The sequence below is a fragment of the Martes martes genome, assembly GCF_963455335.1.
Source record: "Martes martes genome assembly, chromosome: 8".
NCBI classification, from domain to species: Eukaryota; Metazoa; Chordata; class Mammalia; order Carnivora; family Mustelidae; genus Martes; species Martes martes.
The window spans coordinates 120,162,545-120,183,637 of NC_137895.1; the positions used below are offsets into that span (position 1 = coordinate 120,162,545).

General features: G+C 38.8%; 1 protein-coding gene across 1 annotated transcript in view; it reads right to left on the reverse strand.

Moving 5' to 3' along the window:
* CUBN (cubilin) overlaps positions 1–21,093 on the reverse strand; it is a gene marked incomplete at its 5' end in the record, with an annotated part of 255,728 nt that overhangs the window by 169,338 nt on the left and 65,297 nt on the right. The window contains 5 exons of the mRNA XM_080812400.1: positions 9,195–9,382; positions 12,808–12,964; positions 13,696–13,877; positions 14,257–14,417; positions 15,757–15,946. Of these exons, the coding sequence (XP_080668526.1) occupies positions 9,195–9,382; positions 12,808–12,964; positions 13,696–13,877; positions 14,257–14,417; positions 15,757–15,946 (878 nt within the window). The remainder of the gene's footprint in view (positions 1–9,194; positions 9,383–12,807; positions 12,965–13,695; positions 13,878–14,256; positions 14,418–15,756; positions 15,947–21,093) is intronic.

The following is a 21,093-nucleotide window of genomic DNA, read 5'->3' on the forward strand; positions in this document are numbered from 1 at the left end:
TTTTCTCTTGAAGCCAGAGTTTTTAAAGGTGCCCATCTGGGGGTGCCATTTCCCCCACTCACTCCTGGAAGATCTCTTGCCGCACTAAGGGTGCTCCCTGACACTCCTCACACAGCGTCAGTGCCTGCGAGACTCGCAGACTCCTGCCGGCCTGGCAGCCCCCCGCTGGGCCTCGGCCCCACTGGACTCCCTGCTCTGATAAGGATTTTCTCCTCCAGTGGACTCCAGCCAGGCTCCGCTGAACCTTTTCCCTGACTACACCTTGACCTTGTCTAATAAAAAACACAGACTCTTGGCATACGTGATTTCACCCTCTCATTCCTACTTACTCAAATTAAAAGACTTCAACAAACACTAAGGTAGTTTCTCACAAGGTCACACTGCTAGGAAGACCCTACCCTTGTTAAAGTGCCCGCTTGAGAAAGCTCAACACTGTCAAGAGAATATATGATTTGTTCCAGCCAATACCTGAGGATAAGCCCCTGACCACCCTTTCCCAGAGCACTAAGAAGGGCTTACAATCCTGAATTCTTCCTCTGTCCCTTTGAGATGTATGTGTGTCTCCCACGACTCAGGAGTGCCTTTCTCAAGGATCTGAGAAGCATGCCTTCGAAATGGAATCATCAGGAGGGATAGGACACTGGTCTCCCTGTCCCCGTGGAAGGGTAGACTCCTAGCTTCCATCACTGCTGGCCAGCACACACAACTGGCCCCACCACACTGACCCTGATTAACCTTTTGCCATTGCTCACTTCCCTGACTCCTCCAGCTGCTGGTCCCCTCCTGACGCCCTCGTTCTCCCTTCACAGTGTCCTGTCACCTCTGTACAAACTGAAATGGAGGGAGTTCATGCTTGATCCCCCTGCAGGAGTGTGTTACTGATTAAAATCTATCTCTGCCACTTTAACTAGTGTCCAGGTTTATCTGTGATAGTTCTTCAACCACAGCTTCCCTTGGTGAAACTTTCTGCTTCCTTTGAACTTGGCTAAGTTACTCTTCCTCGGGGAAGCCTTCTCTGACCCACAGATGAGCTCTGTCCTCCCTCTTCGAGTCTTTGGAGAACCCGATAACGTTCCCTGATACCACTTAACACAGGTTGTAATTAAATTTGTATTGTGTGCTAAATTGATTACCATCTGTCTCCTCAGTGAAGACAAGGAAAGCTGATGTGAAAACAGTTGTATTTCCACAGTCTACGTGTCTAAGATGTATTTTGATGACTAAATGAATGGATACATGAATGAACCACACTTATTTAGGGTAGTAACAGCTTGAGGAAATACCACAGCAAAAACCGAAAAGAACACCAAACTCTGTTTAACTGTGTTTAATTCAGCATTTCTCAAAACTTACTAGAATTTAGTTCCCTTTATTCGTGAAACATCTATCAATGTTTGTGGCAGAGAGAGTTATGTGGTTTCCCCAAATCGACTTCCCCTTTGTCTTGGTTCCTGAATCACTATGGGGAAGGCAAGGAACACCAGCACAGGTCTCTAACAAGATTGAGAAATAAACTTGCGTTCTGTTAAGCATCTGAGAATTTATGAGTCCTTCATAACAACAACAGCTCGAGGTACCTTAACTAAGCACAATATCACAAGGGCCTGATGGAAAACGTTGCTCAGGCTGCAGACTTGGAAAACAAGAGTGCAGGACCGGAAGCCTCCGTTTTGATCCATTCTTTCATTTGAAATGCATGATTTCGTAATTGGAAGAGGACACGGGAGTATAATAAATAATGATATAAACATCTGGTGGACAAGATGACATCAGAAGGAGGATTTGGCAAGAGATAAAATGAATCTGACAAAGACTGGAGGGAAATGCATTTGACAGAAGTCGCTGGCGTCATGAAGAGGAAGGCTTGCGGAGCGGAAGGCCTGGAAGGGTTTACGGAATGGACTGGAAGACAGTAGTGGTTAAGGGGCCAGCTAAAGATGGGGCAAGAAAGTTGAGAATCCCGACATGAAAATCGCAGAGTAAATCTGATATTTTTACATAATGACACAAACATCATGACAGTATCACCAGGCCTTGGTGAGACAAAGATGTGATTCACCTGCAGCAACGGAAAAATGAGCCTTAACCCAAAAGGAAATCTTTACTAGCACTCAAAGGTACATGTAAAGAAGACACGTCTTAAAGTAGTTACGACTTCCCAGGAGAGAGCTTTGAAGAGGGGGTAAAACGTGCTGCTGGAGTGGAGGTGGGCCGCAGACAGTGGCCTCAAGTGCGGTCCGAGGGCTCGGGGGGACTCTCTCTACTGAGATTCCCAGAGACTTTGATTGAGTAGGTCTGGGCTGACGTCTAGAAACATGTTTTTCTAACAAGATCTCCAGGTGACTCCGGAATGCAGCCAGTTATAGGGGCTTCATCCTCCCCCACTGGCTTCTTCCTCAGCTGAGACTACAATTTTTTACAAAGGAAATATGTCAACACGAGTGCAGCACAAAGAAACACATGGGGGTGGCAAAGGGGAGATAACCTCAACCATCTGAACGTCTCTCCAATGTCAAAATGGAAAAAAAAAAATGGCATTTGATAAATTCTTTAAATGTTCTCCCGTCTCAAAAAGTAAAGAAAATAGTGGAAAGAAGTACTAGTCTAGACTAATTCTGGAAAGCGAAGGAGTGGTTGTTATTGTAGAACAAAACATTAGGAAACAGCGATCAATGTCCCTTGAGACTACGATATTGGACATACCAGTCATGGACCTAAGGTTTTAGGGAGTCAGACCTCAAAAGGAGATATGAAGGGTGCCTGAGTGGCTCAGTGGGTTAAAGCCTCTGCCTTCGGCTCAGGTCATGATCCCAGGGTCCTGGGGTCGAGCCCCGCATCGGGCTCTCCACTCTGTGGAGAGCCTGCTTTCTCTTCTCTCTCTGCCTGCCTCTCTGCCTACTTGTGATCTCTGTCTGTCAAATAAATTAAAAAAAAATAAATAAATAAAGGAGATATGAGCCCATGGACCAAAACAATTAGCAATTAAAGAAAAAAGAGAAGCAATAGAGAAAAGAAAGAAAGTTCAAGAAACACGATAAATTCTAATAAAATTAAATTCTGTCCAGAAAAGCTAGGAATAACTTTGGGGGCAATAAAAGGGGAAAGCTCTGAAGAAATCAAGTAAGAAGGAACCATGGGGCTATATAAAAGCTTTTTGACCATTTTATGAGCACACAGACAAATTAGCTACACTCTGGGAAACAGCACATTTAGAAAAAAAATGTCTATTTTTTAAGCTATGATTAGGGCAAAAGAAAGATCAAAATATGGATGGATCAACCTTGCAGAAGAGAACATAATGTGATAAAGGGAAAACCGAAACATGCCTAGTAGAATTTTGAAACTAGAAGAGACACTGAAATCCAATTTATAAGATCAAGACAGGCAATTCCTTTAAATGCATTTCTGGGGCTTAAGTGAATTGCCTCCTGCAGTACTGAAAGGTACAGTCCCTACAGAACAAATTGTGTAATCTTGTTGAATTCATGAATGTTTAAGAAATGTTTTAACATGTCATCAGAGTCGTACTCAAAGATTCTGTCTCTGCCCCCACATACCTCTGCCCCCACATACCAGCAACGCTGGCCAGAGGACTGGACTTCACTGCTCCTGGCCAGAGCCGTCCTACTGCCCAGAGGGGTAGCTATCCATAGGTGGGCGAGATCCATGCCTTTGCTGTCAGGCTCAAAAGGATGAGCTCCCTGGGCTGGGAATTTTTTGCCAAAGGAGGCCCGTTTGTTGCAAGAGCTTGGGGCAAATGGTCATGTGGAGTCATAGTTGGTGGGGCCATATGGAAGCTAAAACGGTGAGGTTGTAGAAATGCATAGGAGAGAGATGAGAATGGCATATACTCCTGCAGGGAGAAGCCACTAAGCTGCCTTTGTTCCTGCCCTTTCCCAGCTTTTTAGTTAATCGCGTGTGTCATGACGCTTCTTACTTTCCTCAGACCAGAGCCCTTTCACAAAGCTAATGGTTTAGTTTGAGCGTGTATCTGCAACCAAGAGTATAAAGCACAACACTAAAAAGTAAGAGGACTGTCAGAAAGCTCAAGGGAAGATATTTCAACTTCCAAACTCTAGGAAAGATTTATTCTGGCATCTCACAGGCAAAAAGACTGACAATAATTTTTGAAAAAATTCGAAGTTGGACACTAAAAATAATTTATCACAATGTAGCAAAGGAAACGGTGATAATAATAATAAATGGCCAGTACTTATCTATGAAGTAGACTATAATAACACAGACTTTTCTCTGCGACAGTATCACTAGGATGGTAGGTCCAGGGGCTCATGGACACTCCCTCGTGTCACCCCTGAGGATGACAGAGAATTCTGAGTATATACATAGAGGATGTGTGGTGTCATGGCTGAAAGCACTAGCCCGGCGTCATAGGGCCTGGTAGAAAGCCTGGCTTTGACACTTCTAATGTTTGTGACTGTGGACAACCTGTAGTTGCCTCAACTGTCTCACCTGCCAAATGGGTAATATTTCTTACACTACAGTGTTGCTGTAATAATTACCTAGCAAATAATAAGTGTTCAATAAAGATCATCAATTATTGTTGCCAAGTTTTTGAACAGTGCTATCCCTAAAGTGTTTAATAATAGATCATTTTAGGGATGTCTGGGTGACTTAGTCAGTTGGCCGTCTGACTCTTGATTTTGGCTCAGGTCATGATCTCTGGGTCCTGGGATGGAGCCCTGTGTCAGGCTCCACGCTCAGAAGGGAATCTGCTTGAGGATTTGCTCTCTCCTTCTCCCTCTGCCCCTCCCCTTGCTTACACACACACTCTCTCTAAAATAAGTAAGTAAATGTTAAAAAAAAAAAATAGACCATTTTAACCAAAGAAACACACCATTTTGGAGTATTTGAAACAGGCACCATCTTGTCTGACATTTTTATCGATTATTTTTGAAGAAGTAGTAGGCCAATGCCAGTAAGTCTATATGCAAATGAATAATGTTCTACAGACCAAAGAATGGGGCTTAGAAGGCTTATGATGTGTTTGTAATCTCAGGCAAAACCGTCAAATATAACTTACTAGGAATAATTTCCTACGTATGGCTATATAAAGCCATTACAGTTCCTGTAAATGTGACCTGGAGAATACAAGTATTAATATAGTCCAACGTTATAACTTGATGAACAATAAGCCCATATAACCTCAGCCTATGAAACCAGAAGTACCTGAGCCAGATGATAGAGTTCCAGCACACCTGGCCCTAGTCGGCTTCATTGGAGTGTCGAATCCAAACCTGAGCCACATTTTAAGAGACACTGACAGGGGCGCTTGGGTGGCTCAGTGGGTTAAAGCCTCTGCCTTCGGCTCAGTCATGATCTCAGGGTCCTGAGATCGGGCCCCACATCGGGCTCTCTGCTCAGTGGGGAGCCTGCTTCCTCCTCTCTCTCTGCCTGCCTCTCTGCCTACTTGTGATCTCTGTCTGTCAAATAAATAAATAAAATCTTTAAAAAAGAGAGAGAGAGAGAGACGCTGACATACAAGAGAACATTCGGAGAGGGTGTCCCCTGAGAGCTTGCCTCATGAGGACCAGCGAGGGAAATTCAAGACAAGGACTGGAGAAAAGAAGCTCTGACTTCATGCTATTCCCTCAGGAAAACTCGGCAAAACTCCCATCGACACTCACTCTCTTTTGTGTTTTCTTTTTTTGTGTGTTTTTTGTGTTTCTTTTTTGTGTTTCTTCATACTGTGGTCTCGCTTCTGCTCCTACTACCCTTCAAATACTGGTCTGCCCAGAGTCACACTGATCACCCCGAGATCCCTCTTGATCCTCTGAGAGCCTCTCACCTTGTCCATCACAGTCACCTTCTGCGATGCTCTCTGCCCTCGGCATCCATGACACAACAACCTCAGGGTTGTCCTCCTTCCTCTTCCCACCACACTTGTGCTCCAGGCTGACCTCACATATGCTCGGGCTTCCCTATACATCTTTGTGCTGATTTCTCCCAAATCTACCACTTTCATGTGTATATTCAATCACTTATTAGAAGTCCCTTCTATGCAGAGACCCAGACTCAAAATAAAAATTAAAAAATTAGGGGCACCTGGGTGGCTCAGTGGGTTAAAGCCTCAGCCTTCGGCTTGGGTCATGATCCCAGGGTCCTGGGATCGAGCCCCGCATTGGGCTCTCTGCTTAGCAGGGAGCCTGCTTCTTCCTCTCTCTCTCTCTGCCTGCCTCTTTGCCTACCTGTAATCTCTGTCTGTCAAATAAATAAATTAAAAAATAATCTTAAAAAAAAAATTAAAAAATTGAAATGCAGTTGTAGGATACAAAAAGAATCCTTAAGGTTGACTTCCCATAATTGCACGGGCAATATGGTCTTATTCCTTCAGGCAAGTGACCCTTCCTCTCATTGAATTTAATTTCCAAATCTGAATCATTTTGTTTTGCCCAGAGGACAAACAATAAAGGATGGATTTGCTTCCCAGTGGGATCTCTACCAACCCACACTCCTCAGCAAGGTTGGGCATAATGTCTGACCAACACCTCACCAAGTCCTTTCATAATTTTGGCTTTATTAATTCAAAATAACTCAATTCTGGCTGCAATAACAGTCACTCAACTGGGATCTGGCTCAGTTACTTGAAAAACCCTTCAACTAGAAGTAATTAAAATAATGGAAACTAGATTTTGTGTTTATGGCTTTTCTCTTCTTAAGTAGTTATTTGTGCTTTTAAAATTTTCATCATAGACCAGCCATTGTAGGAACTGCTCTGGCCTTGCCCCTTGGCTTACAGAAACAGAAAAAATCTCCTCCCTCTGGCAACAGTGTCATTCTTTGGAAGGCTCTGCTGAACTTTTGGTTCTCATTCTGTGTTTTTGCTGCTTTTACCATCAGTGTTGCACAAGATACACGGCATGCCTCTAACGTCATCTATGAAGGGGCTCCACAGAGCTGCTCTGCAGTTGCTGGAATAAGTATCTTCATTTGACAGTTTTGGACGCCTCCAAAAAATTATCTGATGGGCTTTTTTGCTACCTTCCTTCCTCAAGTAAGTCCAAAGAGGTGGAAACCAGTCCCTGGAAAAGTTCCATCTCACCTCCTCCCCCACTCTGCCAAAGCCTCCTGAAAGTCCAGGTCAAAGCTTCCTCCCCCTGCAGCTTCTGCTGTGGTCCCTCTCATCAAATCGCTCTCACGGTGCCTGGCACATCACTGCACACTCAACGCTCTTCAAGGCCATAAGTTCTCTTTTGGTTTGTGTTCAAAGAGGTAGAACTGCAGTGAATGCACAGGAATGATACAAAAAGGTCAGTCTGGAATTCAGTTCTTTCTCACTAATTAACATCTCTCATTAGGCTGATGCTAAAATATGGCTGTGAGAGTCAATTCATCCTGAACTCAACGACTTCCTATTAAGATCCCAACTCTATAACCGATGCTGGGTCGGAAACTCAGTAGGAGACTGCTCACACCTTCAAAAGGGCATGTGGGCGCAATTGCAGTTGGCAAAAATGCAGTAAGATAAGTGGCTCTGTTTGTAGTAGGAACAAGGGGCTTTGAAAGCAACTCTTCCATTTCCTCTAAAGAATGAACAAGATCACATCATGTGAAGAAAAGAAAAGGATATCTACTCCAGGTAAATGCAATGGGACAAGTGTGCCATGAGGCTTGTGAAGACCGTCTGAACACTAGATCAAGAAAAATGGACTTTAAAACCATTGTCAAGTTCATGCTTGTAATGTTTGATGTGTCGTATTTTCTTTGAATACTAGTAAACATCACTTTCTAGTGGGGAAACCCTATGGCTACAATTCTATAATATTGAACTTTTCTAAATACAAAGCAAGATTTCACCCCCAAAAACTATCCCTCAGAAACAAGAGACTCCCTATATTTAGAACTCCCAAGTCTCTCAAAGTACAGGCAGCTTTCTTTTTGTTTCCCCTTGTTTTTCTTTTTCTTTGTTTTGAAAAACAAATGGGCTCTTTGGAAAAGATATGTTAACCTCAAACAGCCTCAATCAATGCTCAGTTTTCTAAAGAATTGGTTAAAAAAAAAAAGCAAGAAAATTTTGCAAAGATAAAGGATTTTTTTCTGAAGAATTGGTCCTTAAAGTTACAAGGGCTGGATGTTCGAAGTCTTTGTAAGCAAGACTTCAAAAAATCACTGATCACCCTAAGAAGAAACCCACTAAGTCACTGTGTTGTAGATAGGTAGCATGGGTTGGGGGAGATGTCCTAATGCTATCAGAGCGGGTACTTGTCACTTTAGAAAAGATTTGTAGTGAAAACATCATATGTGGATTCAAAAGTATTATATATGAACAACATAGAAAAATATGAAAATGGTATGTTAAGTGGACTTAAAAAGTGATTTTATTAATGATGAGAACTTGATGTCAAGATACCATTAGTGGTCTCAGTAAAATTATCTTGCAGGGTGTGAAAGTGGAAGCCATAATTTCTAAACTAATATAATCGCTTATATAATTTTATATATGAATGCATAATTACATTCACAAATTAAGCAAAATAAGTAGGTGCCTAACTTTTCAAGCTATAGCCCTAAAAAGTCACACATGGAATTTAGCAAAAAAGCTTTTAAGAATAAAGTATCTTTTTGTAAAAATAGGAGATTATCTGATATTTTGGGCTACCTAGTTCTCAAGCAGTTTTCATTGAATAGCATTGTATACAAAGAGTCGAATAAATGCTACAGGTGGTCATTATCAGAACAAATAGAAACTTCCATTTTACTGAAAGAAAAATTAACTGAAATGCACTTAAATTTAAAAATAAAAACAAGGCTCAAAATCATGATTTCTAGTATCAGGCAAATTAGTTATTAGATAAATCCAGGTACCCAAACATTTTCTGATACCCTGTTTATAGAGAATAAATATAAAAACAAGTTAACACAAAATTAACACAAATTAGAAGTTATTCCTTTATTCCTGGATTATTGAAATAATATGAGGTCAGTCAGCCCAGAAATCATATTGAAACCTAAAAACATAGACACTTCTTTGTGTATATAATTTAGTAAATTAGATATCCTTAATATTAACATGATGCAGTGAAAGAGACACGAGATATACCTGTTGAAATACCATGGGTAGCTGGAGGATGCATGGAGCCACACAGACTCAGTTCTACAGAGCACGATGATTTCTAGTTTGGCTTGCCTAACTTGATCTGAAAATGCAGTGGTTTATTTAGCTTCAGAATACATACCTCTAAATAGTCTGTCAGGCAGTTTGCGTGATTTTCCAATTCAAATGCTAAAAATGTGTAATTCACCGTGTTGCCAGTAGTTGCCTGGATGGTCCAGTTGCAACGCTGATTGTCAGAATAGGGACCTGGATAATGTATACTCTCTAAGATGCCATAGGTTCGGTTCACAATCACCACGTTCCTACATGCTGAAAAAAGTAACCAGGATTAGTGAGAACCACCATCATGTATTTCATAGTTGCTCCCAGATGGGTGAGATTTTCCTTTAAGAAAACATCTAGGGGGTATGGAGAGGGTAATTGGGTTATGGACACTGGGGAGGGTATGTGATATAGTGAGTGCTGTGAAATGTGTAAGCCTGATGATTCACAGACCTATACATATGTTAATAAAAATAATTAATAAAAAAGAAAACTAGATTAAAATATATACATAGTTTATATATTATATATTTGTATACATTATGTATATACATATATATAGTATATATGTTTATGTGTGTGTATATATGTATATAATACAACATTTTTATAGTGAAAGGGTCTTCACTTAGAACAAACATAAAATAATACTTCAGTGAACTCATAAATTTTAAAGTGTCATGAAAATTGCCTATGAGGCATCAAATTCCTGTGAACTGGTGGAAAGCAGACTAACTCAGCACTACTCAGAGAGCAGTCTGATTTGTTTATTTACAAAAGTGCATTAAATATTCTATGCTTCTGTTTTTCTAACTTCGATGTTTGGAAGGAACAGAAATCCTGACCTTTAAATTCAACAGCTTAAAAACACGAAGTTCTATGTGAATGCTAAAAATGAGTAACAGCATGGCTTTGTTGAACATTCAAAAGTCAGCATGAAATTCACAATAAAGGCTCCATTATTCCTCTAGTTAGTCATCAGGAAGTACCAAATGAATGGAGGGAATGTAAAGGATATGAAGAAGAAATGAAAATCTTAAATTTTGAAAGAAGTCTTCCATCTATGGGTGGCATTTTCCTCGGCTGAGTTTGCAACAACACTATACCAGGTACCTCAAGGTGTGGCTAGTCCCGGGGAGTCAGTGCCAAACACAACCCAAACTAAGGACTTGAACAAGGCGTATACATCCCTTTTCTCAAACCTTGGCCACATTGTCTGTATGATGTGTGATAAAAGAGAATAAGAAAAATAAACATTATATTGAAAAACTATATTGAAAATTATATTGAGAATAAACATTATATTGAAAAAAATCGTCTCTGAAAAAATATGGCTCATATATGCATTTCTCATATATGCATTTCTACTACTATACTGATGACTGACAGATGACTAGAACATTATATATATATAAAATCTTTGGTATGGAAAAGTATACCTTTGTAGATCTTCAGAATCTTTCTTTGCTAGAGCAGGGGAATACTCAAACTATTTCTCATTAGAGAAATTTCTCTATTCTTATTTCTCATTTCTCTATTCTCTATTCTCATTTCTCATTTTGTCCACAAAGGAATCCTAAAGGACAATGTCATGGTATTAAATGCCTGTGAGAAGTTACAGCAATCAGGCAGAGAGGCAGTGTGTGCCACAATGCCTTCAAGTCTGGGCAGAGTAAAATATATTCCATGAAACCATACGGGCTGCTCTCAGTGTTCAGAAATTCTACTATCTGCAAACCTCCAATTTCATATGGCAAATTTTACAGAAAATCTCACAGGTTAGCTCTGATTTTGCCTTTAAGGACCTATATCCCATATACGCTGTTACTCCTTCAGTGTTCTGAAATTACAAGAGAAAAATAAAATAATCACAGGAATAAAAGGGAGGAATCTTTAATAAACAATCAGTCTATAACCAAGAAGCAAATTACCACAGCAATAATAAAATTAGAGACATGATTACATGTTTGACCAAAAAGATCTATCCCTGAGAGAATTTAGGAGAGCTTTTCATATACTATGCTGAACTTCTGAAGAATAAAGCATTTTATCATTAAAACTCACTATTCAAAACTATCTAGAATTCAGCCTAACCCTCAACTGTAAGTGAATGTGAATATTTGCAAATTCACACATAGTCAAGGTCAAACATTAATACGCTTTCAACTAATTCAAAGGGATTTTGTGTGTTCAGTTTATGATCTTGTGACTTTCAGTTCTATTTTTATGTAACTGTGTCAAAATATAGATAAATTTAGGTGTAGTGGACAAGGAATGTACTTTCAAAACCACAAGTGTTTATTAAGTAACATAAATTCAAGGAAGCCTTGTTTTCTTTAAATGTCCATCTTGAAACTAACATTAGAAAGTATTTAGTTCTAGGGGCGCCTGTATGGCTCCATTGGCTGGGCGACCAGGTCGACTCTTGATGTCAGCTCAGGCCATGAAATCAGGGTGGTGAGATGGAGCCCTGCTTCTGTTCTGTGCTGAGCATGGAGCCTGCTTGGGATTTTCTCCCTCTGTCCTTCTCCCTTCCCCCGCCACTTGCTTGTGTACATGGACATGCACACGTGCACACTCTCTCAACTCTCAAAAAAAAAAAAAAATTAATTCTAGACCTTGAAGGCGCTTTCATGATGGCCTTGTTTAATCCCCTTTGTTAAGAGAAGAAATCATGGAACCTCAGAGAAGAAAAGTGATCTTCTCAGACATTAGGAGCCAGGAAAAACCTCTGGGCTCCTTGACCCTTTGTACAATATTCTTTTCATTCTACCATGTGGCCTCATAGGAAAGTAGATTTTAAAATGACATCTCTACAATGACCAGCTTTTCCACAATAAAGACTGTACTAGGAGCGCCTGGGTGGCTCAGTCAGTTGAGCCTCCACTCTTGGTTTCCGCTCAGGTCACAATCTCAGGGTCCTGGGATCAGCTCTCCATGGGGCTCTGTGCTCAGCAGGAAGTCTGCTTCAGATTCTTATTCTCCCTCTGCCCCTCCCCCCACTTGCTCATTCTCTCTCTCTCTAAAATAAATAAATAAATCAAAAAAAAAAAAAAAAAAGAATGTGCACTTTACATCTGATTTATAAGAATAAGTCTCCCTTAATAAAAATTAAGGTATCATTTGGGGCACCTGGGTGGCTCAGTGGGTTAAAGCCTCTGCCTTCAGCTCAGGTCATGATCCCAGGGTCCTGGGATCGAGCCCCGCATCGGGCTCTCTGCTCAGCAGGGAGCCTGCTTCCCTCTCTCTCTCTCTGCCTACTTGTGATCTCTCTCTCTCTGTCAAATAAATAAAATCTTTAAAAAAAATAAAAATTAAGGTACCATTTGAAGTACAAGACCAAAAAAAAGCAACAGTGTGGGAGATACTATGTGCAATGGAATAATGTCTAATTAGAAGATTGTAAAGTTTGATACAAATGAAAACCCATTTGCTGTTAACCTGCTATGCTGATCTTTAGCCAAATGGCAACTACCTCAGCGTATTAAATACTCCATTTTGTATAGCTTTAGTTATGTGGCATTAAATTTAAGGCTAAGCACTTTTCTGTCAAATAGAATTAAATTTTCTCATAGAGAGCAAAGATTTATTTCAATTGCTCAAACCAATGGGTTATACTCATTTCCATTTGTTTCACTATCAGGAGACTGAAGACCCACCAAAGGCACGGAGCAGCCAGAATGCATACTTACTCTGCTGGTATCGGGCTAGGAAGCCACCGCCTTGTTGACCTTCGTCTGTCCTGAATTTTAAAAACATGCTGTCTCCACTAGAACGGATGAGAGGCGGTTTTTCATTCCCACAAAGCTGACTTAGCAAATGAGAGCTGGTACTTGGGCCGTCATATACCTTTAATGAAACAGTTTAAAATGTCAGATGATTGTGGCCACAAACATTATCTAAAGGACTCCAATTCTTAACAAGTGGGCAAATACATGAAATGCACGACATAACAAAAGAAGAGCCCTGAACCAAAATATCAAAATGTTGAAAATTATATTTAAATGTCTATAAACTTAGGTAGTGAACTTGGGCCATTGAGCCATGGCTGTGTATAAGGATAAGGGTGTAAACCCAGGCTGAAATCTGAGGGTTAAAAATGAAAGACAATATGTATTTTTGAGACCATAGCTTTTTTCAGCAGTTCTCCTTGTTTTTGATTTCACAGTTTATAATTTACAACATTGTAATACATTTTTTATTTAGTTTTTTTTTTAATGGTCAAGGACAGATTGCTGCTACTTATTAAGTCCTACCTGATGACTTCAATTATCTTCTCTAATTCACCATATAGTCCTCTACATTGTTATTTTTTTAAAGAATATGTAGAAATGACTCCTTTTGGGAGATTTTAATTATATCTTAACAGCCCATATTCAATATATTTTAAATACTTAGTATACCAATCCATTCAATAATACATGCCATACTTAGAAGGCTGTCATTGCCATCACATTTTCTTTTCTCTCTTTTCTTTTGTTTGAACTTTTTATGTGGATATTTTAAGTGTTCCCATTTCCCGAATTTCAAAGAAGAAAACAATGGGAGCAGTGGAATAAACCAATGAACTCCATACATACTGCCAGATAATCTGACGTGCAGTTTGGGTGATGCTCCAAGTGAAAGTCTTCAAATTCCAGTTCGAATGGGCTGCCGTGGCTGGATTTCAATCTCCAATAGCATTCAGAGCTGTGGTAGTAGGGCATCGGGTAGTTGGGAGAAGTGAATATGCCAGTAGGAGTTGTGAGATTGCCCCCACATCCTACAGGAGAAAGAGATGAGATGACCCAGATATTTTTCTTCTTGGTAAAATGGAATTCTCCTGTCTATATCAAACTGGGGTTGCTGTTACTCTCTTTTGTGGCAGAACACAACTGTGTCTCCAAAGAGTAGCTAGCCTATGTCAACATCCTTTCCTTCTCCAGATACCATGGAACCAGGATATTTTCCCTTGTTCCATCCTCGAAAACAAAACCAAAACAGCGGCTGTTAATTCAGAAATATTTGTAATGTTGAAGTTTAGTACAGACAGTAATGACAAAATACAGCTGGAAAAAAACTGAATGAGAGCATGGCAGTCTAAGAATCAAGAAACCAATCAGACCAGATTCTCCAAGGAAAGACAGCTCTTTCCCATTTACCTGTCAATGATCCATCCCAGTTAACTGAGAATCCAGGCCCTGAGCCAAGGAAGTCACTCTTAAATTGTAACCATAGTTTGTTGCTGTGAGAGATGATTCTTGGAGGCGGATTTGAGCCACAGTATGTTCCCAGGGATGGTGAACTTTCATAGCCTCCATCTCTGTGGCAAAACACAGATGAGATCATTTATTGGTTATTGATAATATTACTGTATAAACATTTAACATTAATTGAACTTTGAGACTGCAAACAGATCAGTTTATGTCAGTCAACCTTTCTTAAGAATACTCCAAGTCACAATTTCAAGTTTTCAATTTTTCACTTTATTATATAGCATTTGAATTCCTTAATAAGGAACATCATTTTTGGTTCATGTGACATTTTATATAACCAATTTCAAGCTGAGAGAAGCATCTGGCAAATGTGTCAGAGAACACAGAGACAATGAACATGTAGAAATTACATACATAATATGTAATGGGATAAAGAAACCATAATTATCAACAGTATAAACAAATGTTGCTTAATTTTACAGAGAAAACTGGAAATGTTTTCCTTCTATTTTGAATTTTTCAAATCTTATATTTGACATATTTAGCAAATTTTTGAAAATAATTTTTCCCCAAGAACTTTTGGGAGTCTTATGCCTACTTTGTAATATGGAGCTTTTTCAAGCTTAAAAAAAACGGGGGGGGGTGACTCATCATTAAAATCTAATGATTAATTATTGCAAATTTAGAATTTATGTTAGAATTTATGTTATTTTGGCGTGATATGATACAATTGTGGTTTATTATTTCAGTACCTCACTCTACATGATAGAATAAAATGTATTATAAAAAAGTATAATATTCTAGGCTTTCAAAAAGCCAAATAAATAATTTAACCAAATACACACCAAGTTGATTATCCTGATTAATTCAATGTAATGATCTGAGTAGATAGCAATATATAGGTTAACTTACTTTTACTGCAAATATAACTTTTTAAACTCATTCTCTCTAAATACCAAAGAAGTAAAGAAGAAAGGGTCTCACACTAAAATTCACAAGCCTAGACTTTTATTAGTTGAACACAAAAACTTTCTAAAAACTTTAAGGTTGTTATCTTACCATCATTTTTGTGATATAATTAGACCAAATGGACAATGAACAGCCTAACATTTAAGTTTATTTTCCCATAAAGAAAGCAGGTTTTTAATAATTGCAAGGATCTAATTTCACAGTAGTAGTACATCTGTTTAATCTGTCCAAATAAAATCTGGAGTTTATTTTCAAATATTCTCAGTAAAATAATCACTTCAAAATAACCACTGAAACTTATGCAATTTTCTGGTTTTCTTCTGTTAAGTCAGGGTCCACACAGCAAGCTTTATATCTTGCAAGAAAGGGCACAACAGTCCGCTTTAGAGAGAATTTCCATGTGTTTTCTTTACCTTTCCAGGAAAGATTGTGAATGAAAACCAATAACAGAAAAGGTGATGAAATAAAGGTGCTTACCTGATTTCCACAAAATCTATACAGTGCCCACCAATGGCCTCCTCCAAAGAGAAATTTGTGAAGTGTAATGCAATCTGTTGGCTGGTTTCCACCATGATCCTATAAATGCATTTCCAATTGTTGGGATAATTACCAGGGAAGTTTGGAGAAGTGAAAGTCCCAGATTCTTCTGTATAGTCTTTCATGCATGCTGTGGAAAGAAATACAGCATAATGGAGAAAAGAGAAAATAACAGGCTATATCTATAAGACATTCAGTGATACACATTTCATCAATTTATGCCAATGTACTTGATTTTCAATAGGCCATTGAATGTTAAATAATGATTTCCTTTCAAAATAAAGATTTTTTTAAATCTCAAAGGCAAAAATAATTATTAATAGTAATCCTAAGAGGGGCGCCTGGGTGGCTCAGTCATTGGACGTCTGCCTTTGGCCCAGGTCATGATCTCAGAGTCCTAGAACTGAGTACTGCATCGGGTTCCCTGCTCTGTGGGAGGCCTACTTCTCCCTCTTCCACTCCCTCTGCTGTGTTCCCTCTCTCACTGTGTCTCTCTCTGTCAAATAAATAAATAAAATCTTAAAAAAAATAATAGTAAGCCTAAGTAAGCTACGTAGTACAAATCGTTACATATATCCTAACTTTTTAGATCTTGGAAGTGTTATAATTTTTTAATTTATGCACATTAACCTAAACATTAAACATTAGGCTCAACCATGGAAATCATAGAGGGGCGCTAGAAATAATTCAGTTCTGTTCTCCTTTTCATAATCTTCCTTTAAAATGGTTTTCATCGGGATGCCTGGGTGGCTCAGTCGGTTAACCGGATGCCTTCGGCTCAGGTCATGATCTCAGCGTCTTGGGATGGAGTCCCACATCCGGCTCCTTGCTCATCAGGGAGCCTGCTTCTCCCTCTGCCTCTGCCTGCCACTCTGCCTGCCTGTGCTCTCTCTTGCTCTCTCTCCGACAAATAAATAAATAAAATCTTAAAATAAATAAATAAATAAATAAATAAATAAATAAAATGGTTTTCATCAACGCATGCATTTATGAAAAATGACAAAGCACGTATCTCAGCCATGTGAAGAATAGAAGGTAAGTATCGGGAATCAGGCTGATCTTGAATCAACGCTCACCTCAAACATGGACAAGCTATGTAACCTTGGGCAGATTATTTCACTTCTCTGAGCCTCATCTCCCAAATGGGGATGGCAATTATATTTGACTATACATATATGTGTTAGAGAATTGCATAATTAAATGGCTTGGCACATGGTACATGCTCAATAAATGGTAGTAATCGTCATTATGTTTCAAAATAGTTCAGAAAAGTGTAGAAAAAGTAGAACATAAATGATAAGGAATAAATCAGATCATTCACATTAAACATTAAGATACTTGGAGGGGTGCCTCAGTGGCTCACTTGGTTAAACGTCCAGCTCCTGATTTCAGTTCAGGTCATGATTTCAGGGCCATGGGATCGAATCCCACATCTAGGCTGCTGGAGATTTTCTCTCTCTCTCTCTCTCTCTCTCTCTCTCTTAAATAAATCCTCAAAAAAATAATACTTGGACAATTTTATGTTGTAATTCAATATCAACTGTTCTACTTTTAATAATTTTAACTTCACCTATTCAGTCCATCAGGCTCTATATTTACCAACCAACCCACTCAATCTCCTATGCCCTTCAAATCTGAGATATTTTCCAAAGAAAATCCAGTTTCAATGCATTTTTAATGTAGTTTCAATTGTATCTAGTAATAACATAAATCTAGGATCCAGGAGTAGACACAGGCCTCCTACTAAAAGGTTCTGAGGGAGAATAAGCCATTATATTTTATTATGGGTGAAAAAAGAAAATGAGGATGTTAGGATATCTAATTTCCCATCAGAAGAGAGGAGCCACTGATACTAGAGTACAAAGATGCAAAGAAAATATTATGAGTCCTTGGGGCACCTGGGTGGCTTAGTCATTAAGCAGCTGCTTTTGGCTCAGGTCATGATCCCAGGGTCCTGGGATCAAACCCCACATCCGGCTCTCAGCTTAGCAGGATGCCTGCTTCTCCTGCTCCCACCACTTCCCCTACTTGTGTTTTCTCTCTCTCTCTCTCTCTCTGTGTCAAATAAATAAATAAAATCTTAAGAAAAAAAAAGAAAATATTACAAGTTCTACTACCTATGTATAACCCTCAGAGTAACCGGGACTCATCAAATATTTGACTTACTCTATTTTAAACAGCAAGCCAGCAAGGTTGTACTTTATTGAAAAAAAATTGAAAGTGTTATTTAACTTCAATTATGAATACTGCATAGTTTTCTACAGTCTGCCAAGAACTATTCCTTCAAGGAGGAAGGATGGAAGGAAAGAAGGAAGGGGAAGGGCAGGAGGAAGGCAGGGTCGGGGGAAAGAGGGGCAGACAGAAGGGGGTGTAGAAGTGGTCTATTAAGTATTTCATATCAATAATGAGTATTACTATGATAACAATTCATGGATCAAATGTACATTAATGAAGGTTATGACACAGTCTCCCTGAGCTGATAGAACTGGCAGACTCATTGACCACCCCACATTCAGATAGTTTTAGCCAGTCAGTCAAATATCTAGAGCAAATCTGTTATGTCATTTGTTCATTCGTTCTTAGAGATAATATTTCATGCTTACCCACTCTACTTCCAGAAGGGAAATACAACTGTACTGGATATTTCTAATGCAACTTGCAATTAGTCTGCAAGCAGATGGTTTGTATAAGCAGGATATCATGTAAAAGAACCAATTCAACAAATATTTGAGAAGTAATGATGATTTATATTCCTGTACCTTGTCCATATGCAAGGGACTATTGTGCCACAATTGGTGTTTGTTTTTTAATCCCTACTGAGATTTTGACTTACTCATTAAGCTTCTTTTCTGGCACAAAGGTAAACATAGTCCCTTATGTATTCAAATGGCCCTCACACTGTTCATTTTGAAATGTTTTATCTAACAACTTCCCTTCTACCCCAACACACCATTAAAAAAATAAACTCAGACATCGATTAAGGTCAAAGTCAAACATCACTTCTTCTGTGAAACTCCTCCAAATCAAGCAGAATTAATTTTCTTGTGCTCAATAAAACTTTATGCAAATAGCAATTTAAGCCCCCCAAATATGGAATTGTGGTTGTTTTTATGGGCATACATTTCCTCTACTATGTCTGAAAATATAAACAGGAACTTATTAACAATTATTAACTGTCACTTACTACATTATCTGGTCCAGAATACATCTAATAAATATTTGTTAACATTTTATTACATAACGTATTGAAAACTGCGAGGGTGGGACAAATCTCTATTTTCTTCCCACTTTCTCTATCCCCATCCTATTACCCCCTCCACTTTTCTTATCTCATGTTCCTGCTCTCTCTCCTTCCTATCTCCTTTACTGAGTAGGTTAAGATTCTTTAATATTTTATCACATTTATTCAACCTAAACTATAAAAATCTCTTCTTCCAGCCATGACAAATAACAAGTACTAAACTAGCCCCTCTCTATAACAACTATGAAACTGGACAAAATATATGAGGCACCGGGCAATGGGCAGTTCAAGATTGTGAACCTTGACAGACAGAAAATTCATGAGGTGGAATTCTATTTCCTTGCCTCTTTACGCAGAATTTTCTGATCACAGCAGTTTGCTCAAGTCTAAGTAGTAAATGACAGTACTGTTCAGCTGAGGAAGCAGGGATCTGAGTTTAGGGCTGTCCAAAGAGCTGGGACTGCAGGGAAATGCTCCAGTAGGGAAGAATTATACAGAGAGGAGGACCAGTCATCTGTGTAAAGTTCCCTGTGTATTCTTGCCTGAGCCTGGGCTGGGCATACATGAGGTGAGTTCAAAAGGCATGCCAGAGAGTAGCTGCTACTAGGCTGGAAGCCAGAGGCCAGACAATACTGGGAGAGTATGGAGTTCTCCCCCCATCAGAATCCCCTCTTTCACGTGTCAAACACCCATCTGAGAACTGGAAAGGCCACACCTTAGAAATGAGGACCATGACCATGACCAAGAGTAAGTCTTGACAAGGCCTGCAGGAGAGAAATTTAGAGGTTGAGACCTACCTAGTTAGAAGGACTTAGGAAACACCTGGGGATTTTCACAAATATGCCTTAACAAATACAAAATACAAACCTATACAAGTATAAAATAATTAGCTAAATATCGAACTGTTATAAAGCTTCAGGGAAAGAGAAAGCAGAGTCTTTCCATAAATCATTTACCATATCCAGTATAAAACTCAAAAACTGCTACTAATACAAATAAACAGAGAAATATAAATCATAGTCAAGAAAAAATGTGACCTTTTGACTCAAAGATGGCCAGATATTAGATTAGCAGACAAAAACTTTAATACAACTACTAGAAATATGCTCAAAGACCTAAAGAAAAATACAGCCTCAATGGTAAATACATAGAAAATCTTGGCAATACAAAGGAAACTATTAAAAGAATCATATGGAAATTCTATAACTTAAAAGTACATCAACTGACCTGAAACTAATAATAATACTGTATGTTAACTCAACTGAAATTTTTTTTAAAAAGTATACTAATTGAGATTTAAAAACTCATGGATGGGCTTAATAGAAACTTTGAGGTAGAAGAAAAAGGATCATTGAACTTGAAGGCGTATGAATAGAAATGGTTTAATCTGAAGGAGAAAAGGGGGAAATGTGCAGGAAAATGAACAGATTCTCAAATCCTAGAAAAAAAAAATTACCAAATAGTTTAGCACACATATAATTGGAGACCGAGAAAGAGAAGATAGTGAAAATAGGTAAAAAAGAAAAAATATAGTGACTAAAATTCTCCCAAATTGACTTAAAAAATCAAATTAGCTTCAAGGAGTTGAGTTAATCCTAAGCAAGAAAAATAAAAGAAAATCATACTTGGGTACCTCAAACCATTGAAAAACAAATACAAGAAAAATAAAGGAGCCAGAGGAAAAATGACACATTATATACAGGAAAACCATGATATGCATAGTAGCTGGAGTCTAATTAGAAACAATGGAGGCAAGAAGAAAATGGAATATATTTTTAAGGTGTTGACAGAAAAAAAGTTTAATTACCCAGAAAAGTGTCCTTTTTAAAAAACTTTTTAAAAAGATTTACTTATTTGAAAGAGAGCATCAGTGGAGGCGGCAGCAGGAAACGGAGAGAGAATCTCAAGCAGACCCAACACTGAGGATGAAGCCCAAGTAGGGGCTCCATCCCACAACCCTGAGATCATGACCTGAGCATATTAAAAAATTCTGTAAGCTGAAAAGAAAAGAGAATAGTAGCAAAAGAAGGACATCT